Source organism: Gracilinanus agilis, chromosome 3 (genome assembly GCF_016433145.1).
Source record: "Gracilinanus agilis isolate LMUSP501 chromosome 3, AgileGrace, whole genome shotgun sequence".
Taxonomy (NCBI): domain Eukaryota; kingdom Metazoa; phylum Chordata; class Mammalia; order Didelphimorphia; family Didelphidae; genus Gracilinanus; species Gracilinanus agilis.
This window is the reverse complement of record NC_058132.1, coordinates 417,956,766-417,978,774: the sequence shown is the minus strand read 5'-3', so window position 1 is coordinate 417,978,774 and position 22,009 is coordinate 417,956,766. Positions and strand designations below refer to the sequence as shown.

At 36.3% G+C, this 22,009-nt stretch overlaps 1 protein-coding gene across 4 annotated transcripts in view; it reads left to right on the top strand.

Annotated features, from left to right (window-relative positions):
* Positions 1-22,009, top strand: part of LOC123242484 (amyloid beta precursor protein) — a 174,294-nt gene that overhangs the window by 108,795 nt on the left and 43,490 nt on the right. For 2 of the 4 annotated variants that reach the window (XM_044670274.1, XM_044670272.1), the window contains exons 6-7: positions 8,525-8,727; positions 17,550-17,717. In XM_044670274.1, the coding sequence (XP_044526209.1) occupies positions 8,525-8,727; positions 17,550-17,717 (371 nt within the window). The remainder of the gene's footprint in view (positions 1-8,524; positions 8,728-17,549; positions 17,718-22,009) is intronic. The other 2 variants (XM_044670276.1, XM_044670275.1) reach the window with 1 other exon arrangement.

Sequence of the window (22,009 nt, the reverse complement as noted above, 5' to 3'; positions counted from 1 at the left end):
GTTTGTACCCCAAAGAGATCATAGATAAACAGACTTGTACGAAAATATTTATAGCTGCGCTTTTTGTGGTGGCAACAAATTGGAAAAGGAGGGTATGTCCTTCAATTGGGGAATGGCTGAACAAACTGTGGTATATGCTGGTGATGGAATACTATTGTGCTAAAAGGAATAATAAACTGGAGGAGTTCCAGGCGAACTGGAGAGACCTCCGAGAACAGATGCAGAGTGAAAGGAGCAGAGCCAGAAGAACATTGTACACAGAGACTGATATACTGTGGTAAAATTGAATGTAATGGACCTCTGTACCAGCAGCAATGCAATGACCCAGGACAATTCTGAGGGATTTATGGTAAAGATGCTACCCACATTCAGAGGAAGGACTGCAGCAGAGGAAACATATAAGAAAAACAACTACTTGAACGCATGGGTCGGGGTGGACATGATTGAGGGTGTGGACTCGAAACTACCACACCAATGCAACTACCAACGGTTTGGAGGTTGGTCTTGATCAAGGACACATGACAAAACTAGTGGAAATGTGCATCAGCCATGGGTTGGGGGAGTGCGGGGGACGAAGGGGAAAGGAGTAGCATCAATCATGTAACCATGTTAAAAATGAATATTAATAAATGTTTGAAAAAAATAAGTAAATAATCAAGACATATTTGAAAATTGACCTTATTTCTTTAAAGTCACACAAGTAATTCCCATTTCCTAGTACTTCAAGATTTAAGAAGCACCTTCCTCACAGGCTTGTAAGTAGAACACTGGACTTGGGAGAAGGAAAATGCCAATTCTAATTCTGCTTTAGACACTTGTTAGCCAGGTGACCCAGACAATTCACATAAATTCTCCTATTTTCTGCTTCCTCATCACAGATATGGGCATAAGAATAGCATCTATTGTATTAGACTGCTGTGAGTATTAAATGAAATAATGGTTGAAGAGCTTCATCTGAAAGCACAATAGGAATGTTAGTTTTCATCATTGTTTAATTAAAGTAGGACCACATTTTATGAGACCTCAACACACATAAATTCAGGAATATGTGTTTGGCAGTAGAAAAAAATAAAGGCAGAAAAATACACAAAATAAAGTTTTTAAATTACACACACGGGGGCAGCTGGGTATCTCAGTGGATTGAGAGCCAGGCCTAGAGACGGGAGGTCCTAGGTTCAAATCCGGCCTCAGACACTTCCCAGCTGTGTGACCCTGGGCAAGTCACTTGACCCCCATTGCCCACCCTTACCACTCTTCTGCCTTGGAGCCAATACACAGTATTGACTCCAAGATGGAGGGTAAGGGCCCCAAAAAATAAACAAACAAGGAAGGAAATGAATAAATAAATTACACACACTTTAAAAAGGTTGGAAAGGTAAGAAGAGACTAGGTCGTAAAGGACTTTAAATGCTGAGTAGAGAATTTTATATTTGATTCTGAAGGCAATAGAAAGCCATTAATGTTTTAAATGGGGATATGACATGGCAAGACCTGCGCTTCAGGAATATCAGTTTGATAGCTGAATTGAAGATGGACTGGAGTGAAGAGAAACTTGAGGCAGGCTATACCAACATGCTATTGCATTAAGCCAGGAATGAGGGAGTGAGAGCTTATATGAGGATGGTGGCAAGGTTAGAGGAGAGATAGGGACACATACAAGAGATGTTGTAAAGGTGTAAATGATTATATAGTCATTTAATCATGTCTGACCCTTTATGAGCCAATGGACTATATAGTATGTCATGTCCTTCTATCCTTCATCTATCCATCACTTCTGCCATGTCTTCCTCCTTTTGCCTTTAATTGTTCCCAACATCAGAATCTTTTCCAGTGAGTCCTGTCTTCTCTTTATGTGGTCAAAGTATTCAAGTTTCAGTATTTGACCTTCCAGTGAATAGTCTGATAATTTCTTTAAGAAATGATCTCCTTGCTGTCCAAGGGACATTCAAAATCTCCTGCACCACAATTCCAAAGCATCAATTCTGTGCCCCTCCCACTTTTCTTATAGTCCAACTATCACAGCCATATGTTGCTTCTAGAAAAACTATACAGACCTTTGTTAGTAAGATGATGTCTGTGCTTTCCAGAATCCTGTCCAGTTTTGCCATAGCTTTCCTTCTAAGGAGCCATCATCTTGTAATTTCATGGCTGCAGTTACTGTAGTGATCTTTGAGTCTAAGAATATAAAATCTGACACTGCTGCTTTTTCTTCCTCTATTTGCTAGGAAGGGATGGGACCAGTTGCCAAGATTTGGTGGTTTTTTAAAGTTAAGCTTCTAATCAGCTGTAAACTCTCCTCTTTCACTCTCATCAAGAGGCTTCTTAATTCTTTTTTTGCCACCAGAGTGGTACTGGCTGCATATCTGAGGTTGTTGATATTTCTCCTGAAACCTTAATTCTGGTTTTTGATTTATCTTGTCTGGCATTTCACACAATATACTCTGCATATAAGTTAAATTAGGCGACAGTATATAACCTTGTTATACTCCTTTTCCAATCTTAAACCAATCAGTTGTTCCATGTTCATTTCTAATTACTGTTTCTTGATCCTCATACAGGTTGCTAAGAAGATATAAGATGTTTTGGCACTCCCATCTATTTGAGGATTTGCCATATTTTCTGATCCAATGATTTTAGTGTAGTCAAAGAAGCAGAATTTTTACACTCTTTATTTACTGAAAAAAGTTCTAGTGTATTCCCTCTGCATATAATGCTTGCTTTTGGTTTTAGATAAGTGCTTTTATGATATGTAGATGGTTCAAAACAGAAGGGTTCAAATATGGCTTCAGACACTTCCTAGTTGTATGACCCTGAGCAAGTAACTTAACCCTAATTGCCTAACCTTTACCTTTCTTCTGCCTTGGAACCAATAGAGTATTAATTCTAAGATGGAAGGTAAGGTGTTTTTTGGTTTGTTTTTTTTAAGTCCCGCTATACCTATACTTTACAGAGCTTTTAGCTCTGCAAAGGCTTTGTCAAAGGCCCTTTCTCTATCTAATGAGATGATTGTGTGGTCTTAAATGTTTTTGTTTGGATTAAATATGATAATTTCAATTAAAAACATTAGAAATTCTGTCTATAGCAGTAATAGAAGGAAAACAACTTGAGGGAATAGCCGTAGGTAAAAAAAGAAACAAAATGGTCAATTTTTGCAGTTGACATGTATCTAAAAGTCTTTCAGGAACCAATTTTTAAAAAGAATTGAATAATTAATAACTTTGGCAAACTTGCATGATAGAAAATAAATCCACAGAAGTGATCAACATTTCTATATAATTACAAGTAAATCCAACAGGAAGAGGGTACACTAGGAACTTCCATTTTAAATTCCTATAGAATAGGTATAATACTTGAGAAGTCTGCTTTTCAAAATATACACAAAAACTGTATAAATGCAATTAAAAACAATTATTTGCAGAAATAAACAGTAATTGAGAAATTTTTAATTGCTCAAAGGTAGGATGTGCAAATATAAAGAAAGTAACAATACTACCTAAATTCATGTACTTATTCAGTACCATACCAAACTGCCAAAGAATTACTTGTAGAGCTAGAAAAAACAATCATGAAATTCACATGGAGGAGGAAAAGGTCAAGAATATAAAGGAAAGGCAGCTGGGTAGCTCAGTGGAGTGAGAGTCAGGCCTAGAGACAAGAGGTACTTCCCAGCTGTGTGACCCTGGGCAAGTCACTTGATCCCCATTGCCCACCCTTACCACTCTTCCACCTATGAGACAATACACCGAAGTACAAGGGTTAAAAAAAAAAAAGAATATAAAGGAAAAGAATGAAAAGAAATGGGAAATAAGAATATCTAGCAATGCTAAATGTAAATCTATACCACAAAGCAATAATTGTTGAAATTATTTGGTACTGGTAAAAAAATAGATTAACCAGAGGTACAGATTAGGTACACAATATTAAGAAGTAAATGTGTATAACACTGTGGTATCTCAAATATAAGAGCCTTAGTTACTAGGATAAAGATTCACTATTTGACAAGAAATGTAGGGAAAATTAGGCAGCAGTGTGGAAGAATTCAGAGTTAGAGCAATTATATCATACCTTATACAAAGATAAACTCCAAAAGGGCACATAACCTACATAGAACAGATCACATCTTAAACAAATTTAGAGAAACATGGGGTTTTGGGGGAGGGGCCCTATCAGTTCCTTGGATAGAAGAAAAATCCATTACCAAACAAGGAATACAGAAAATCGCAGGGGAAAAAAAAACTGATTACATAAAATCAAAAGTTTTTTTTAAATAAATATGATAAAGTTAAGATTAAATGAGAAACAACCAGAGGAAAAATCTTTGCAATGGGTTTCTTGGATAAAGGTCTTATTCCCAAGATATATCAGGAACAAAATCAAATTTATAAGAAAAAGAACCATTGATAATTTGTCTAAGGATATAAACAGGAATCTTTCAGGGGAAGAAACTCAAGCTGTCTTTAAAAAAATGCTCCAAATGAAAATAAAGCAATCCTGAGATTCCATTTCAAACTATCAGTGGCAAAAAAATAAAAGAAAATTAAAAGCAAAAACAGCTGTTAGAGGGACTGTGGGAAAACAGACATTGATGCACTATTGGTATAACTATTCTGGAAGCCAATTTGGAAATATATACCAAAAGTTACTGAGTGCCCTTTGACCTATTAGGCTGTTATTCAAAAAAGCAAAGAAAGAGGAAAAGAGTTTACAAAAATATTTATGGTGGCTCTTCCAGTAGCTGATTCCAAAAAGACATGGAAATATTTATACAAAATGATGCAGAGTACAGTAAGCAGAAGTAGAAAAATAATTTATAACTTTGAAAATCTTTTAAATTAACAATTTAAAGAACTTTTATGGAGAATGAAACTAGCAGGACCAGAAGAACAATTTATAACAATAACAACCTGTAAAATGAAACAACTTTGAAACCTGTAAGAACCATGATCAATAGTGATCATTCTTGATTCCAGAGGTCTAATCATAAAACATACCATCTATTCCAAAGGGGTGTTAGATTTAGGGCACAGAATGAAACAGAAAACAACCATTGAGAGAATTTGTTTTTCTTAATTATGCATATTTGTTTTAAGAAATTCCTTTTTATTTTCTTTTTTTCCTAGTACAGTGGTAGGAAGAAAAAATACATTTCTGTTAATTTTTAAAAGAAATTAAAATGTATGTGGGGACAGCTAAGTGGCTCAATGGATAGAGAACCAGGCCTGGAAACAAGAGGTCTTGGGTTCAACTGGGGTGTTGTCAGATACTTACTAGCTATGTGACTCTGGGCAAGTCACTTAACCCCAATTGCCTAGCTCTTGCCATTCTTCTACGTAGAAACCTATAGCCATAGATTTTGACAGAAGGTAAAGGGTTTGTTTTTGGTTTGTTTGTTTGTTTTTTTAATGATATGAGAGGTTACTACAGATGTGAGGTGTTATATGCACTTTCAATTGAGGTCAGTGTTTTATTTTTTTTTTTAAACCCTTAACTTCGGTGTATTGTCTCATAGGTGGAAGAGTGATAGTTTTCTATAAATATTTATAATGATAAAACAAAATACAAAAATTAAAATTTTTGAAGAGAAATAGCTGGGGGAAAGATTTTTGCTTTAGCCCATGATGAATATAAATTAAGAATTTGGAGTTTACCAGTCATATGACCTATGCTGTCCAGTTGAGTGTAAGGGCAGAAAGATTAACTTCTATGATCCCATAATCCGTATGTGGTGAGACCTAGGGTGTAAATGGGTTGCTCAATTTTAATTTTGTAGCCTCATTAGAGGCAGCTAGATGGGCCTGGAATCAGGAAGACTTGCAGTCATGAAGAAGTCACTTAACCTCTGCCCGTCTCAGTTTCCTCTACTGAAAAAGGAGGATAATAATAGCACCTCCCTCCCTGGGTTGTGAGAATCAAAGGAGATAATTGCAAATGCTTAGCACATCACCGCAGGTCCCCCAGAGTGATTTGCTTACAGCACACTCCCTACTCAGTAAATCCCAATGACTCCATAACACTTGGGAGAGTAAATACCAAATCCTGTTTGATTTTTCTGGTACTTCACAATCTGTCCCTCACTTGCCTTTCCAAACCTCTTACACGTATTCCCCTCCACACTCCATTCCCTCAACCCTTCTATCCTCTCAGCTAAGAACTTTGCCTGCTGGTTCACTGAAAAAAGTTGACAAATTTGCTGAGAGCTCCTTTTTTTCCCAGATGTCTTCCCCAACTGTGTCCCATGAAGAGGCAGCCCTTCTAACCACGGCTGGCCCTTCTAGCCACGGCTGGCCCCTCCACATGTGCGTCCATTTCTTCTGTCACTCTAGCTCACCTCCTTTTCATGTCCAAACTCCCCAAGGAGACATACAGGTATCCCAGCTTCTTTCAGTCTTCTCTTCACTCTACCTCTGGCTTGCCACCTTATCATTTAACCAAAACTGCCCTCTTCACATTACTCATTGATTCCCAAATTGCAATCCTCTTTGTCCTTGTTCTCTCCACAGCCTTTAATACCGTTGATCTCCCTCTTCTCTTTGATACTCTATTATTTCTGTTCTTTTATAAGGTTGCTCTAACCTGGTTCTCCTCCTCCTGACTTGACCACTTCTCAGTCTCCTTTGCTGGCTGCTCTTCCTGTCTCTGTAAATGTCCCCTAACTTCTCCTCTTTTCTCACTGCACCATTTCACTCGGTGATTTCATCCTCGGCTCCCATGGCTGAATTATCACTTCTGTGCCGATGATTCTCACCTCTGCTTCCCAGCCCCAACATCCCTCCTAACTTCCAGTCACCCATCTCCAACGCACTTAGGCACATCTCAAATCGAATGTTCCATAAATATCTTAAACTTGGTTTGCTCCAACACCAAACTCATTAGATTTCTCTTCAAACCTTGTTCTCTTATGAAGCTGTTAGTGTTAAGGGAACTACTAGTCTTGCATTTATTCCAGCTCCCAACCTAGCTGTCATTGTTGACTTCTTACTGCATCTCACTGCCCCCATTCATCTAATTTTTTGCCAAATCCTGTTGATTCTACCTTTATAATATCTTTTTTTTAAAACCCTTACTTTTCATCTTAGAAAAATGTGTGTTGGTTCTAAGGCAAAAGAATGGTAAGGGCTAGGCAATGAGGGTTAAGTGACTTGCCCAGGGGCACATAACTAAGAAGTGTCTGAGGTCAGATTTCAACCCAGGACCTCTGGTCTCCCAGCCTGGCTCTCAAACCACTGAACTACCTCACTGTTCCCATAATAGTTCTTTCATATACCTCTTTCTCTCCTCTAAAACAGCTGCCACCCTGGCACAGGCCCTCTTCACCTTAAACCTGGACTATTCTAATGGCTTTCTGTTTCATCTCTCTGCTCCAAGTCTGTCCCATCCGGTGTATCCACCACTCAGCGGCCAAAGGGGTTTTTGTAAAGTGAGATCTGACCATCACCCCTCTTTTCAGTATACTCCAGTGGCTCCTTATCACCTCTTGGATCAATTATCAAATCCTCTTTTGGTTAAAACCCTTCACGACCTTGGCCCTTGTTTCTTTCCAGTCTTTTTCTAATTTCCCATCTCTCTTTCCTGGCTTCCTTCAAGACTCAATTCAAATCTCACTTTCTGTAAGAGCCTTTTCCTGGTCCCCTTAAATGCTCAGCTTTCACTTTGAGATTCTCTCCAGTTTGCTTTGTGTTTTTCTTATATATTTATTTGTATGTCTTCTCTCTTGTTAGAATGTGAGATTTTTAAGGGTAGGAACCATTTTTCCCTTTATTTGTACACCTAGTGCCTAGTACAGCGCCAGAACACAGCTTGTTGACTTGACTCCAGCCATTTCAGTTCTTGACACACAACACTGCATTTCCTGTCTCCTGCATGCCTGGAATGAACTCTTATCCTACCTCCACCTCTTAGAATTCCTGGTTCCAGAAGGGTTTCCTCAAATTCCAATGTTTTTTCATGAGGGTTTTGCTAATCCCTCTAACTCCTAGATCCAACCCTTCCTTTACTGTATACCTGCTTTTTATATGTTTTATATCTACTTATATGTGGATGTGTTGTCCCCTCTAATCAAATGTAGGATTCTTGAGGGCAAGAACTATTTGGCTTTTTTCTTTATATCAGCACCTACCAAAACATTAATAAATACTTGATTTATTGATGGTTGAACCTTGTCTAATCCAACCTATTTGTTCTAGAGTTAGAAGTGCTGCCTCTATTTGATGACCTTGAGCACATCAATTAAGCCCCTGGGCATCTGTCACATAAGGGAGTTGGACTAGATTGCCTCCAAGGGCCTTTCTCATTTTAGATCTTACTCTTTGTGTTCTCTTGTTTGAACCACAAGTCCAAAGTCTTAATTTTCTGTCGCAGATCAGTATCATATGTTGTGCATGATTGTGCAATAAAGAGAACTTCGTAAATTCTAACGGTAGATAAATCGAAGTGTTCCTATCATGCCCTTCCTAACTTAGCAAAGGCATGGATCTTTTTTCTGACAGTTTGCACAGTCAGTAAAGTGGTGTATTTCTCTTTACAGTGATGACAAAGTAGTAGAAGTTGCTGAAGAAGAGGAAGTTGTTGATGTAGAAGATGAAGATAACAATGATGATGATGGTGATGGTGATGAAGTAGAGGAAGAAGCTGAGGAACAATATGAAGAGGCTACAGAAAGAACTACCAGCATTGCCAGTACTACCACCACCACCACTACTACAGAATCTGTAGAAGAAGTTGTTAGAGGTAATCTCATTTGGGATGTCTTTCAGTTGTTAAGAAAAATATGACCTTTACTATTTTTTAAATGTTCCAAACAGCAAAATATTCTACATTGTTTAAGTTGGTTTAACATGCGATGCTTTTAAAAAATTTAAATAGTATCTAAGTAGAAAAGTTCCTTAGTTTAAGTCTTGCTTGTGTGTGGGTATGTGTTTGTATGTTTCTACATGTATGTATATATGTGTGTGTGTGTCTATATCTCTGTACGCATATGCATGTGTGTTTTGATTTAGTGTATTTTATAAACATTCGTATTTATATATAAATGGATGTATGTACAAGTATGCATGTAGATATTTTTAGAATATAGTCTAGGAAAGAATCTTCAGACTTTTTTGGCTCAGTAATTTGTTTGAAAAAAACAAGTGCTAGATATTTTAATGAAATGTAAAATCAAGTAGGACAGCTTACTTTGTAGAAAAAGCAAAATGATATTGGATAACTACTGGATTCATAAGTGTGCTGGGTGATATGTGTGAGAAATGTTCTCATTTTCTCATCTCTAGTTTGCTTTTATAGAAGTCTTAGATGCTTTTTTTTTCTTGCAAAACTACTATTTTGAATTTTTAGAATTTCTTCCTTCCTCTTTCAAATATCATCCTAAGTATTTTTATACCCTGGAGTTATTTTAATGGGAATTTTGCTTTCCATCTCTTCCTGCTGAATTATCTTGCAACATAAAGAAATGATGATCATTTGAATAGGATTATTTTATATCCTGCAACTTGCTGAAGTTAATTGTTTCAATTAGGTTTTTAGTTGACTCTCTAGAGTTTGTTAAATTAAATTATCATATCATCTGCAAAAAGTGATACTTTTGTTCCTTATATATGTTTATTCTCTTTGTTTCTTTTTCTTGCCTTATCACTACATTTAGAAATGCTAGTACAGTAGGGAATATTAATAGTGATAGTGGGCATAACCAGCTTCACTCCTGATCTTACTAAAAAGACATCTAGCTGGTTTTAGATAAATATACTAGTAAAAATACTAGAAGCTAGGTGACTCAGAAGATAGAGCACTAGGCCCAGAATCAGGAAGTCAGGAAGACCTGAGTTCAAATCCATCCTCAGATTATCTGTGTGACTCTTATAACCCCTTTTTCCATAATCTACTGTAAATGGAAATGGCAAACTACTATAGCATCTGGGTCATGAAAACCTCACAAACAGTACTGATGTGCTTATGTTCCATGGGTCATGAAAATTTGGATACAACTGAACAATACATACTTGTTTTAGTAGAATTCACTAGTAAATCCAGCTGATTCTGGACTGGTTTTTTTTTTGTTTGTTTTTGCTTTTTTGTTTTTTTGGTTTTGGTAAGTGGAGAGTAGAGTTCATTTATGGTTTGTTCAGTTTCTCTTTTTGTCAGTTTTATTGGCGTATTGTTAGGCATATGGTTCCTATATATATATATATCATCTCCCTTTGTAAGAATGCAAATAATTTAATATTGTTTATTCCCTCATGATTTCTTGCTCATATTTATCTTTTTATGTTTCTCTTGACTTGTTTGTCAGAGTTCCACTTATCTCTGGGCTAGAAGGCTTAGAAGTCCTCCAGTTCATCAAAGGCTACCTTTTCACCCTGTGGAAAAATACTCAGTTTTGCTAGATATGTTATTCTTGTTTGTAAGCTCAGATCCTTTACCTTCCATAACATCATATGCTAAACTCTGCATTCCTTCATGATAGTGGCTGCTAAATCTTATATGATCCTGATTGTGATTTCTCAGTTCATTCTTTCTTGTTCTTGCAGTATTTTTTTTCCCGTTACCTAGGATCTCCATACTTTGGCTATGATATTCCTAGGAATATCATTTTTTTTCATGACTTTCATGACATATATAAAAATATTTTTTATTCATGACTTTCAAGTAATACAGTAATTCTTAAGTTATCTCTCCTTGATTTGTTTTCCAGGTCAGTTGTTTTCCCCATGAGATATTTCTAATTTCCTGCTTCTGAGAGGCTTTATTTTATAATTTTTGATGTCTCATGGAGTTATTAGCTTCTATTTGGCTAAGTTTAATTTTCATGGAATTACTTTATACTTCTGTTAATTCTATTTTTATATCTTTCTTCTTTGCCATATGAAAAATAATTACACAATAAAGAGAACATATTAACTCTAATAGTCAGTAATCTGAAGCTTTAAAAATTGGGGAAGGTTCCTATGTTATACTTCCTAACTTAGTAAAGGCATAGGTTTTGAGGGGGGGGGATTTTCTGACAGTTTGTATGGTCAGTATAATTTTTTTTTTAACCCTTATACTTTGGTGTATTGTCTCATAGGTGGAAGATTGGTAAGGGTGGGCAATGGGGGTCAAGTGACTTGCCCAGGGTCACACAGCTGGGAAGTGGCTGAGGCCGGGTTTGAACCTAGGACCTCCTGTCTCTAGGCCTGACTCTCACTCCACTGAGCTACCCAGCTGCCCCACTCAGTATAATTTTTGATCTACTCCTCTCATTTGATATTTAACTCTTCCTTTAATTCTCCTCAATATTCTTTTTGGACTAGTCTCCAAGCTGCATTTTTCTGTAGAGCTTTGCTTTTTTTTTTCTTTTTCCTTTTCTTTTGAGTAATTATCTTCTGTATTGAATATATATCTTGAGCTGTTTGGTTAGTATATTAGTTCTAAATGATAGTATTCTTTTTTTTTGTTGGCACATTTTTCCATTCTGCTTCTTGACTTTGCTTCTTTGTTCATGCAGGGCTCTGCACATTTCTAGAAGACATGTCTATCTTGAGCTTCAGATCTCATACATCCTTCTGTTGCTTTCACAGATTTGACTGTGAGCCTGCAAGCTTCAGGGCTCCTAAAGTGGTTTGATCTAGGGCAAAATCTTCACTCTCCTACTCTGAACTCTTCAATTTCCTGTTATAGGTTTGGGTTTCTTCACCTATCTTTGCAGAGGAGTCTCAGTAGACTACTGCTGGACTCAGTTACGATTAGCCTGTAAGGAGGCCCTGTGGACTCAAAACAACTGAACCACCTGGTTCCCTTTGGTTTGGGCTCCTGCCTTGACTATTCCACTGCAGGCTTACCTGCTAGGTGAATGTCTAGAGCTAGAACTTTGCCACACATCCCTGTTTCTAGAACATATTCCTCACTAAGGCTAAACCCCACATTCATGATCTCTCTGAGCCTCTCCATTCTGGATCTGTAACACAGAACTAGGTAGTGGGGTACAGAGCTACCTGACAGCCCTCATTCCTGCAGCCAGCAGTAATTTAGGGATTCCCTACAATCTCTTTCTGCCCTAATGCCCTTTCCTCGCCCTCTTTCATACCCTGGGTGCCAAAAATACTGTGTACTTTGTATACTAAAAACAAAACTCCAACCCCAGGTTTGCAGATCTCTCGCCCCAAGCCTCCCTGAGCTGAAAAGAAAATGAGTCACTAGAAATTTTTCTTAAATTTCACTGTCAGAATTCTGTCTAATACATTGTTGAGAAAGGTAGCTAGGCTCTCCTACTTCCTCTCACTCTACCATCTTGACTCTACCTCCCAGTTGCTTGCTTCTGAATTTACTCCTTTTTAATTACCCTGGAGACTGTAGCAACTCCCTATTCCAGAACACAGCATCTGACATAACTTCCCCTCCTCATTCCAAACTAGACCAGTGACCCAAAACTGAGTAGCTACCAATTGTTATCCTTTTCTGTCATTGTGCCATTTTATATGTCTCAACTCTTTCTTGCCCTGATATACAGCCTCTTTCTGGTCACTTGATCCATATGGCTCACTTCTCCAGTCAATTCCCATTCCCCTCTCTGAAGACCTTTCTGTTTTACTAAAGCTACCTTCATTTGGGAAAATAACGCAAATGACTTTTTTTCTTGGACTTCTCCATCAGGATTTGGTTTGGTACATTTTCCAGATATCCTTGGAGGAGTTTTGGGTGTAACTTGTCATACTACTCATCTTGGCTCCACTTCCATACTCCCCACCAACTACTTTTAAATTTTTTTTCAAGGAAATTTTCTTTAATTTTTGCTTAGGATTTTATTGTCATTAGTAAGTTACATGCTCAGTATTTCTGCTTGTCCACATATTTTGTCCATAATACCAGCCAAGTAGTATATAAATTCTTTTCTATCTCTTTTTAGTAATAACCAAAGATTTGTCATGTCTAATTCTAAATTTTTATTCATATCCTTCAATTCTTTCTTGTTTATCTTTTTGTTAGATTTGCCTAGACTTGAAGGGCTGGTTCTCTTTGTTTTCCCATTTATTTCTCCCTTCAATTAACTTTTCCTTCATATTATTTCTGTATTTACTATTCCCTTATTTACAAACAAAATTGATTGCTGTCTGTGTTTTTTTTTTTAATTCATCTAAAGCAGTGATGGGCAAACTTTTTAAAGAGGGAGTCAAAGGGAAGGAAATGCTCATCTGTCAGTCTGTTTCTAAGACAACTCTTTGGAAGTTTTATTGTATTGTATCCTACTCATCATATTCGTCAGATTAGGAATAATGTTGTGGGGCCGGATAGAACATTTCAAGGGGCTACATCTGGCCTGTGGGCCATAGTTTGCCCATCACTGATCTAAAGCATAATAAATTTTCAAGGAGTAGTACCAAGATGAATAGGTTAAGAACATCAACATGGAATTTAGAAGGAGTCTAATTAGACAGTAGGCATGATTGTTAACCTACTATGTCAAGTTGATTTTTTTAAAAAATGGAAAAATTAGAAAGGGATGGGAGAAGAGGTGAGAGAGAGGAAGAATGGGGGAAATATCTGACATAAAAGGTGTGTAAGAGAGTTGTTTTTTTAATAGAAGAGAAAATAGAAATGGGGACAATATTTGAGCTTTACATTCACATCTGATTTTGGTACAAGAGGGAAGAATTTGCATTAAAAGAGAAGATAGCATAAGAGAAGCATTAGTCAGGAGCAAAACAGATTTCTAAAAAGGAAAAAGGGCAGAAAGAAGGATAAATAAAAAAGAATAGGATGGAGGGAAATGCAAAGTTTGCAATCATAACTCTGAATGGGAATGGGATGAACTCATCCATAAAATAGAAGTAGATAACAGAATGGATTAGAAATCAGAATCCAACAATATGTTGTTTACAAGAGATACACTTGAAACAGAAAAACACATGGAGTTAAAAAAAAAGGGGGGAGCTGGAGAAACATCTGTTTTGCTTCATCCGAAGCAAAAAAAGTCAAGAGTAGTAATCATGATCTCAGACAAATCAAAAGCAAAAATGGATCTAATTTTAAAAGATAATCAGGAAAAGTACATTTTGCCAAAAGGTACCATTGAAAATAAATTAATATCAATACTGAACCAAATTGTATAGTATCTAAAGCAATAAATTTTGCTTCGGTTCCTTTTTTTAACTGCATGAATCTTTATGTCCTATGTGTTTCTTGAAAACAAGATGGTTTATATTCTCTTTACCCTTCATCATCACCAGCTTACTTAAGTTGGTGGTTTCCTGGATCAGCTCTTGCTTAATGCCAGATAAAAGGATGAAAGGATTGGTGGTGGTGGTGGTGGTGGTGGTGGTAGTGGTGGTGGTGGTGGTGGTGGTGGTGGTGGTGGTGGGTGAGTGATGGTGATTGTGATTCAAGTAGATTGCTTTTTGGTTAGTATGCCCAGCTTTGTTAGAAGACACAAGCCAGCTATTGAGAATACCCTAAAATAAAAACACCCTTACCTCTGGGAGAAAGGCAGGATCTTCACCTGAATTTTATATTTATCCTCTTATCAAGGAGATATCATAACATCTCTATGAATGTCAAAGAGGGCTTGTTACAAGACAAATGAATAGTATACCTCAATTATATGAAAGAGAATGGGAGACAGGTCCAATTGTTGGATAAGGCATAGCGTAACCAATGTGTCTTCTGAAATGACTTGAGGATCATTTAATGTCTGTTCTGGTTTAACTTGCTTACAGGTGGATATTGCGCATAATGAGAGAGGTAGCCAAGAGATCAAGAAATTAGAGAAGGTTGGCTGGAGAACAAAGGGAAGAAAATTTTTATCAGGTTGAAGTGCAGGTTACAAACAGGAGTAATATAAACCCCTAGTTTCTGTTTCAGATATAATTTTACTGGTGTTTTGGAACTGAGACATCCTTTAAATCCTACTGTTTTGATAGCCATATTTCTATATCTGGTTGTTGTCTTCTTGGTATAGTTTTTCATTAGACTCTCATTTTAACCATTTGACCCAAGTTATATCTTGATGGCACCACAACAGTTCTGTCTTTAATGAAACTGGGTGGGAATAGAGCCCTGTTACCCTTTTGGAGATTGCATTTTGTATCATTCACCTTAGGTGTTTTATTTGTTACTTTGTATTGTCTAGAGTTGAATTCTGGGTCATTTTCCATTAGACATAAAATATAGTCACACCCAGACCAAGGGATAGAATGTGTTCATCTTGCCCAGACCTAGATTCTGAAGAAAGTTACCCTTTGTCACAGAGACTTGGAGTGAGAATAGAATAATGAATTAGGACCCTCTCTTCATGAATCCTATGTAAACTTATATTGAGAAGGAAATGTAGCTCTTCAGACTGGATTTTCTTTTTGTTCCTTTGTAGGATATTGTAATCAACCTGGATACCTGCAAGTGTTGGTGAAAATCCCTGCTAAGTGTTTTTATTTCATTAAAGTTGATTTTGTTAGTTATTGTTGCTCTTTAATCTTCACCACAGATTCATTCAATCTCTCTGGATTTAGGACATTGTATTTAGGACAAGTATGCACTTGTTTCCAGATATAATTTAATAGGTATTCTATAGCCAGGACCAGGTTTCTGTTCTGACTGTTGGCCTTTTTTCTTTTCCACTTATCCAGCCACTACACTATTTGTGGTCCTTATCTCTTCACCTGGACAATCATAATAGCCTTCTCATTCTAATTTTTCCTGCCTCAAACCATTCCCTACCCTGTCCCATCCTCTACACAGCTTCCAAAGTAAATCCCTACAATACAGGTCTGCCCATGTCATCTCCCTACCCTTACTTCATACTCAAAAGTCCTTTGACATTTACTGTTCTTTACACCTGTTTTCTTTCACTTTACTCCCCTCCATACATTCTTTACTCTAGCATATTTGCCCACTTGCTGTGCCTCACACAGGACATTGCATTTCCTTCTCCATTCCTTTGCCCTGGCTTTCCCACCTTCCTAGAAGGGCTCTGTCTCCTCGCCTCCACCCTGTGGATTCTCAGGCTTGACTTAAAACTCAACTTAAACTCTACCACTATAGATTTTCTCTCCTGGTCTCCATAGATGCTAAAGTGACTTGTCTACTGTGTATTTTTCATGTACCTTATTATTTGCCTATTGACTCCCTCATGAGAATATAACTCCTTGAATATCGCACTGGTTTTATTTTTTGTTTTGGGGTTTTTTCTTTTCCTTTTTTCTTTTCTCCAGAAATTAGTGTAGTACCTAGCAATACATATGTAAAGGCTAAAGATAGGGATTTAGCCTTTATTTCATTGGTACATGGAATTCTTCAAAGAAACTTTTTTTTATCAATATATGTTAGCTTCATCTCTATAATCCATAGAAAGCTGCTTAAAACCCTGAGGGTTCAAGTAACTTGCACAGGAACAAGCAACCATTTTATATTAGATGTAGGACTTAGATCTATTTATTCAAATGCTATTTCTTGGTACAGCTATGTGGCACAGTGTATAGAGTGCTGGGCCTGGATTCAGGAAGACCCGAGTTCATTTCTGCCCTGAGAATACTTACTAACTATATGACCTGGGCAAGTCACTCAACTCTTGAGTCAATGTCTCAACTGTAAAATAAGAATTACAATCACACCTACCTCAAAAGGTAGTTTTGAGAATCAAATGAGATAATATTTGTAAAAGGCACTTATCACAGTGTCCAATACTGTTAACATTAATAAATGTTCATTTCTTCCTTCTCTATTCACTATTCCCTGCTACCTCTGTTCTTTGATTTGTGTACCTGTTCTAAAACAAATGTATACTAATAAAAAGTTATTAATAATATATTTCTTTAGAGTTCTAGCAGTTTTAATGTGAATATGTGTTTTCCTGTTTGGAACATTATTGGTAAAGAGTCATATTTACGAAAATAGATACGGACTACTTAAATTTAGGGTCTACCTTTGCCATTGGTAGACCAAAATTTTATACAATTCCATTTGGTTTTGCTGTATATAAAACATGTCACTAAATCTTCATGAACCTCAGTTTCCTGAGTTTCTATTCTGCAAAATGAAGTCATTGGACTAGAAGAGCTAATGTCTCTTCCAACTGCAAACCTATTGCCCTGTGATTCTCTGCAACATATGAAAATACAGTGGATGTAATGACTCCTTATGAATAATAAGAAATGCATATAACATTCAAAACATACTTTTATGTTTTAGCTAACAGATCTTTTGGAAAATCACTATATGAAAGGGAAAGAGTTTATATCACTGACAAAAGAGAGTAAGAATTTAAGTTTCTATTTTAATCATTTTAATTCAAGGCTTTTATTTACAGATGCTTTCTTTCATTTGAAATTAACCTGCTAAAAATATTATTGCTTTTCACTATTCCTTTTTATCCTACTGAAGTTATTCATTAAATCAGATAAGAAATGGACTCCTTTTCTTTTAAAGCATAAGAAATAATTGAATTATTCAGTGAGGGTATTGATAATTGATTCCCAACAAGCTGAAATATGGAGTCATACAGTAAAGATAAATATGTGTACATATTTAATAGTAAGACAAAACCATTTTCATGCTAAATGTAGTTCCTCCACATATCCTATAATTAGAGGTGTGCTCTGAACAAGCTGAGACTGGTCCTTGTCGAGCAATGATCTCCCGTTGGTACTTTGATGTGACTGAAAGGAAGTGCGCACCATTTTTTTACGGCGGATGTGGTGGAAACCGAAACAACTTTGGCACTGAGGAATACTGCATGGCAGTCTGTGGCAACATCAGTAAGTGGATCCTTCCTCAAGCATGTGGCCATCTCTCTTTCTTGCCACTGACTCTGCTCTTTGCAACAAATTTATTTTTCTGATTCCTGAGAAAGGGGTCTGTTGCTACCACTAACAAATACATCTATCGACTTTTGCAATTGCCCAGTCTGTGCAATATTTTTAGTCATTAGCACATATCTCCAGGTTCTAATAAAGTACAACAATGGATATATCCTTTACAAGCCGTTGCACATAGGCATCTTTGCACCTGAAAGGAAGTATCATGAGATCATGATACTATCCGTTCAAGCTTTCATCTTGTATTTCTCCTTTCATTCTTAGCCAAACTCCTAGAGAAAACTGTTCATATTTGTACTGTTTTTATCTTGTATTTATTTATTCTGTGTGTGTGTATGTGTGTGTGTGTATATATATATATATATATGTATGTATGTATATATTAACCTAATATATAAGCTCTTAGAGACGAGAAATTGTTTCATTCCTTATATTTCTATCCCAAAGATCTAGAAAAGTCCCTGGCACATAGTAGAAACTTAATTAATGCTTATTGATTGATTAACAATGCATGCCTTTTAACCAGGCAGGTATCATAAAATATTGTTTTATAAAAAACAGGTTTATACCAATCTCAGCTGCTTTTTGTTCTTTGTTTCTATTAATAATCAAATTCTGAGGGGAAAAATATTTTAGATCTACTAGTTGAATCTCACTTTTGAGGAATTAAAGAATCTCAGAATTAGATGGGACCTCAAAAAGTCATGTAGTCCAATCTATACTTAATCCATAACCCCTTCTCCAACATTCCCCTACAACTTTCTTTACCAAATGTCTGACACAATTTTCTCTTCATTCTTCAGAGACATTTTCTTATTGGTGTATCTGCAGACATTTGTCATTATCCTTCTTCTTTATAGAAGTAAAGAAGACAGTGAGAAAATGTGACTGTGAAAAATACTATCTTCCTGTTGAGTAAAACATCTTATTTAAAATTTTTCATTCACAAAGATGGTGATATCATAGCTTTTTAGTCCTTTTCTTTAGTGATACAATAGATACCTCAGTATAGGCTAATTTGGAAAATAATAAATGAACTAGACCAGTGATGGGCAAACTACAGCCCGCAGGCCAGATGTGGCCCTCTGAAATGTTCTATCCCACTGCGTGACATTATTCCTAATCTGACAAATACAATGAGTATGATACAGTACAATGAAACTTTGAAAGAGTTGCCTTAGAAACAGACTGACAGATGAGCATTTCCTTTCCTTTGGCCCCCTCTTTAAAAAGTTTGCTATCACTGAACTAGATAAATTTCTTGTGGTTCTGTTCTATAGTACTCTCATTTCAACTTAAAGTTCCTTCACTTTCAAACAATGGAATTAACAAAACACGAATGATTGTGTTGTTTACTGTATCTAAAACAAAGAAATTTTTATATTGATCATAACTAGTTTTAACCATCCCAATAGATTTTTCTATTTACAACAATTTATTCAACTGAATAAAAGATAATTTGTTTTTATAAATATTGTATTATTTGTTCATTTCAAGATAAAAGTTTTCTGTGTCTGGGTTTGAGTTGTTTTTAATTTGATCCTAAATATTAAAAATAGGGTGCATGGAACATTTTCTTTCATCTTTTTTTTTCATATTTCTCCATTCCATTCAATCCAGATTAATAAAGACCAAAAACCACATACAGTGTAGTAAAATGAGTCCTTTGGAATGCTGAGTATTTTATTATAATTTCTTGTAGAAGATTCTTGAAAGGTGCAGGCATCAGTAATGTAATGAGTGTTGCTGGGTTTTTATATCCAAAAATTGAAGACAGATAAATGGTTATAAACAAACCTTGGTATAGATGAAAATTAGAACATTTGGAGAAATAATTATAAACCTACCAGCTGGGTCTCATTTTTAAGTGAAACCCAGTAATCCATCATAGAGGTACATGTAAAGGGATAAAAAGGGAAAACATTGACATCAGTCATTAATATAAGATTGCATAGATGAAACAATGACTTTTTCTGACTCATTTTTAAAAAACATTTTTTGTAAGCAATAGATTTAGGGGTCTTGTTTTCTTATCCAATCTATCACTCTTTTTTCTTTTATTAAATTGTCTCAGCCCCAACAAACTTCCACAGCTTGAATAACAGATTTTCACATCACTGAAAAGAAGGATGTATTGGGCTGGAGTATGGCATTGTTTTGTGGCAAGCCTTTGTGTGCGAACCTTGAGTCAGTTCCTATTGCTTCCCTGTTGGTGGCATGTTAGGTGATGGGATAGAGGTAAGGAGCAAGCTCAGCAAAGGTCAATTCATGGGTTTTTCTTAAGCCTTTTATATTCTGGGTTTCCTAGCCTATGAAGACAGCTGATGTTGCTTTATTTGTGGCACATAATTTATATATTGGAGAGGACTGAGAGGTTGTGGTAATCTGTATCTAGTACTCTATTTTTTCCTTTGGTCATGTCACCTAGAAATAATGTAAAGTATATTTAAAGTTAAGATGGTAGCTGTAATGTTTCCATGCTTGTCTGTATACCCTTATGAACTTCCTTTTGTTCTCTCCTGTTTATTTTTAATGTTCCATTAATACTCATACGTATGTGTTGAAGTTTCATTGAAAAATATTACCAACATTTAATTTCTCCTTTATAAGCAAAGAAAAAGAATGCCAAAATTTTTCAAATTGCCAGACCTTTTCTTATTGTACTTTTGGGAACCAAAAGAGCTTAATCATTTAATCAAAACATCATCGAGATGCTTTTGTATTTTTCTCAACTTCAAGTTAGAACATTTAAATTAAAGCAAAACCCAAAAACAAAATTAGAAAAGTGATAACATAAAATTTTAAAGTTGGAAAGGACTTGATCAGTTATCCAGACCACCCTATACTTGAAAAGGAATCCTACTCCAATATACTCAACAAATCATCATCAAGCCTCTGCCTGAGATTCCCAAACTTGTCTCTTCCCCCTAAATTTCCCATTTCTTTTGATGGTATCATCATCTTTCTAGTTCATGGTTTGAGAGCCATAGGGTTTTTTTAGTCTTCCTTCTCTCTTACTTCTATGTCCAAATCATTGCTAATGTCTTCCTAATTCCATCTCTGTACATATCCTTTACATCTATTCTCTCCTTTCCATTTCCACTTCAGTAGTTATATTCAGAGCACCCTAACCTCTTGCCAGAATTATGTTAATATCCTTCAAACTTGCCTCTAAGGTCTCTTTTCTCATCCATCTTTCATACCAGTTTCACTGATCTTCCTAGTGTTCTATTCTCCATATTACTCATGCCCAGAAACCTGAGTGCCTCTACCAATGCCTCCTGGCAAGCTTGGGTAGTACAACCTCTGTCCCTGCCCTCTCTGTGATTAGTCTCATCCTTTACTTTTAGGTGCTCCCCACCACCCTGGGTACTGGCAGCTCTAGGAACTCACATGTTCCTTCTTCTGGGTAGAAAACTACTCAGACTGACACAGAGGCATCTCCCAAAAAAGGCAGCCTCCCACATAACAAACTTTTCCCAGAATAAAAACATCAAAAGTTCCTCATCCCTCACCAAAGACTCTTACCTCCTCCACTTTTTTTTTAAACCCTCACTTTAGAATTAATACTATCTATTGGTTCCAAAACAGCAGAGTGGTAAAGGCTAGAAAATGGAGGTTAAGTGACTTGTCCAGGCCACATTTGTACCTAGGACCTTGTGTCTGTAGACCTGGCTCTCAATCCATTGAGACACCTAGCTTCCTCCCTCTAGTTGCTTTTTAAAAATATAATTCTGAGGGACAACTATAATTCTGCACTGAGCTTTCTTTTCTGCTTTGAAAAATCTAGTTTCTAGTTTCAATTTATTTATCATTTCTTGTTTTTTGATTTTCATTTCTATTTTGAAGCATTCTGAAGTTTCTTATAATTGTTTGTGATCTCTGAGGGTTTCACATGATATACTACCTTTCATTAAATACTAGTGTTTCACTTTATTTTTCTAAATATTATAATATTTTCCCATCATACTTTGCTTTCTCTTTGGCATTTTTTCATTTTTAGATTACTTTCTTTAGTTTATCTCTTGATCTCTAGGTTTTTAATTGAAGCTTTTCTCTCAATGACTTTGGTGTTTGGGCCTTTTCCTTTTATTCCTCATTAGTCACTCCCTTGTTCCTCCTTTTCAAGTAGCAGAGAAGAGACCAAGCTGCCATCCTGTATTATTCTCCTTGTCTGATAAAGGTTTCTCCAATCTGGGTTCCTTTCCCGAGTATCCTCTGAGTTCTGGATC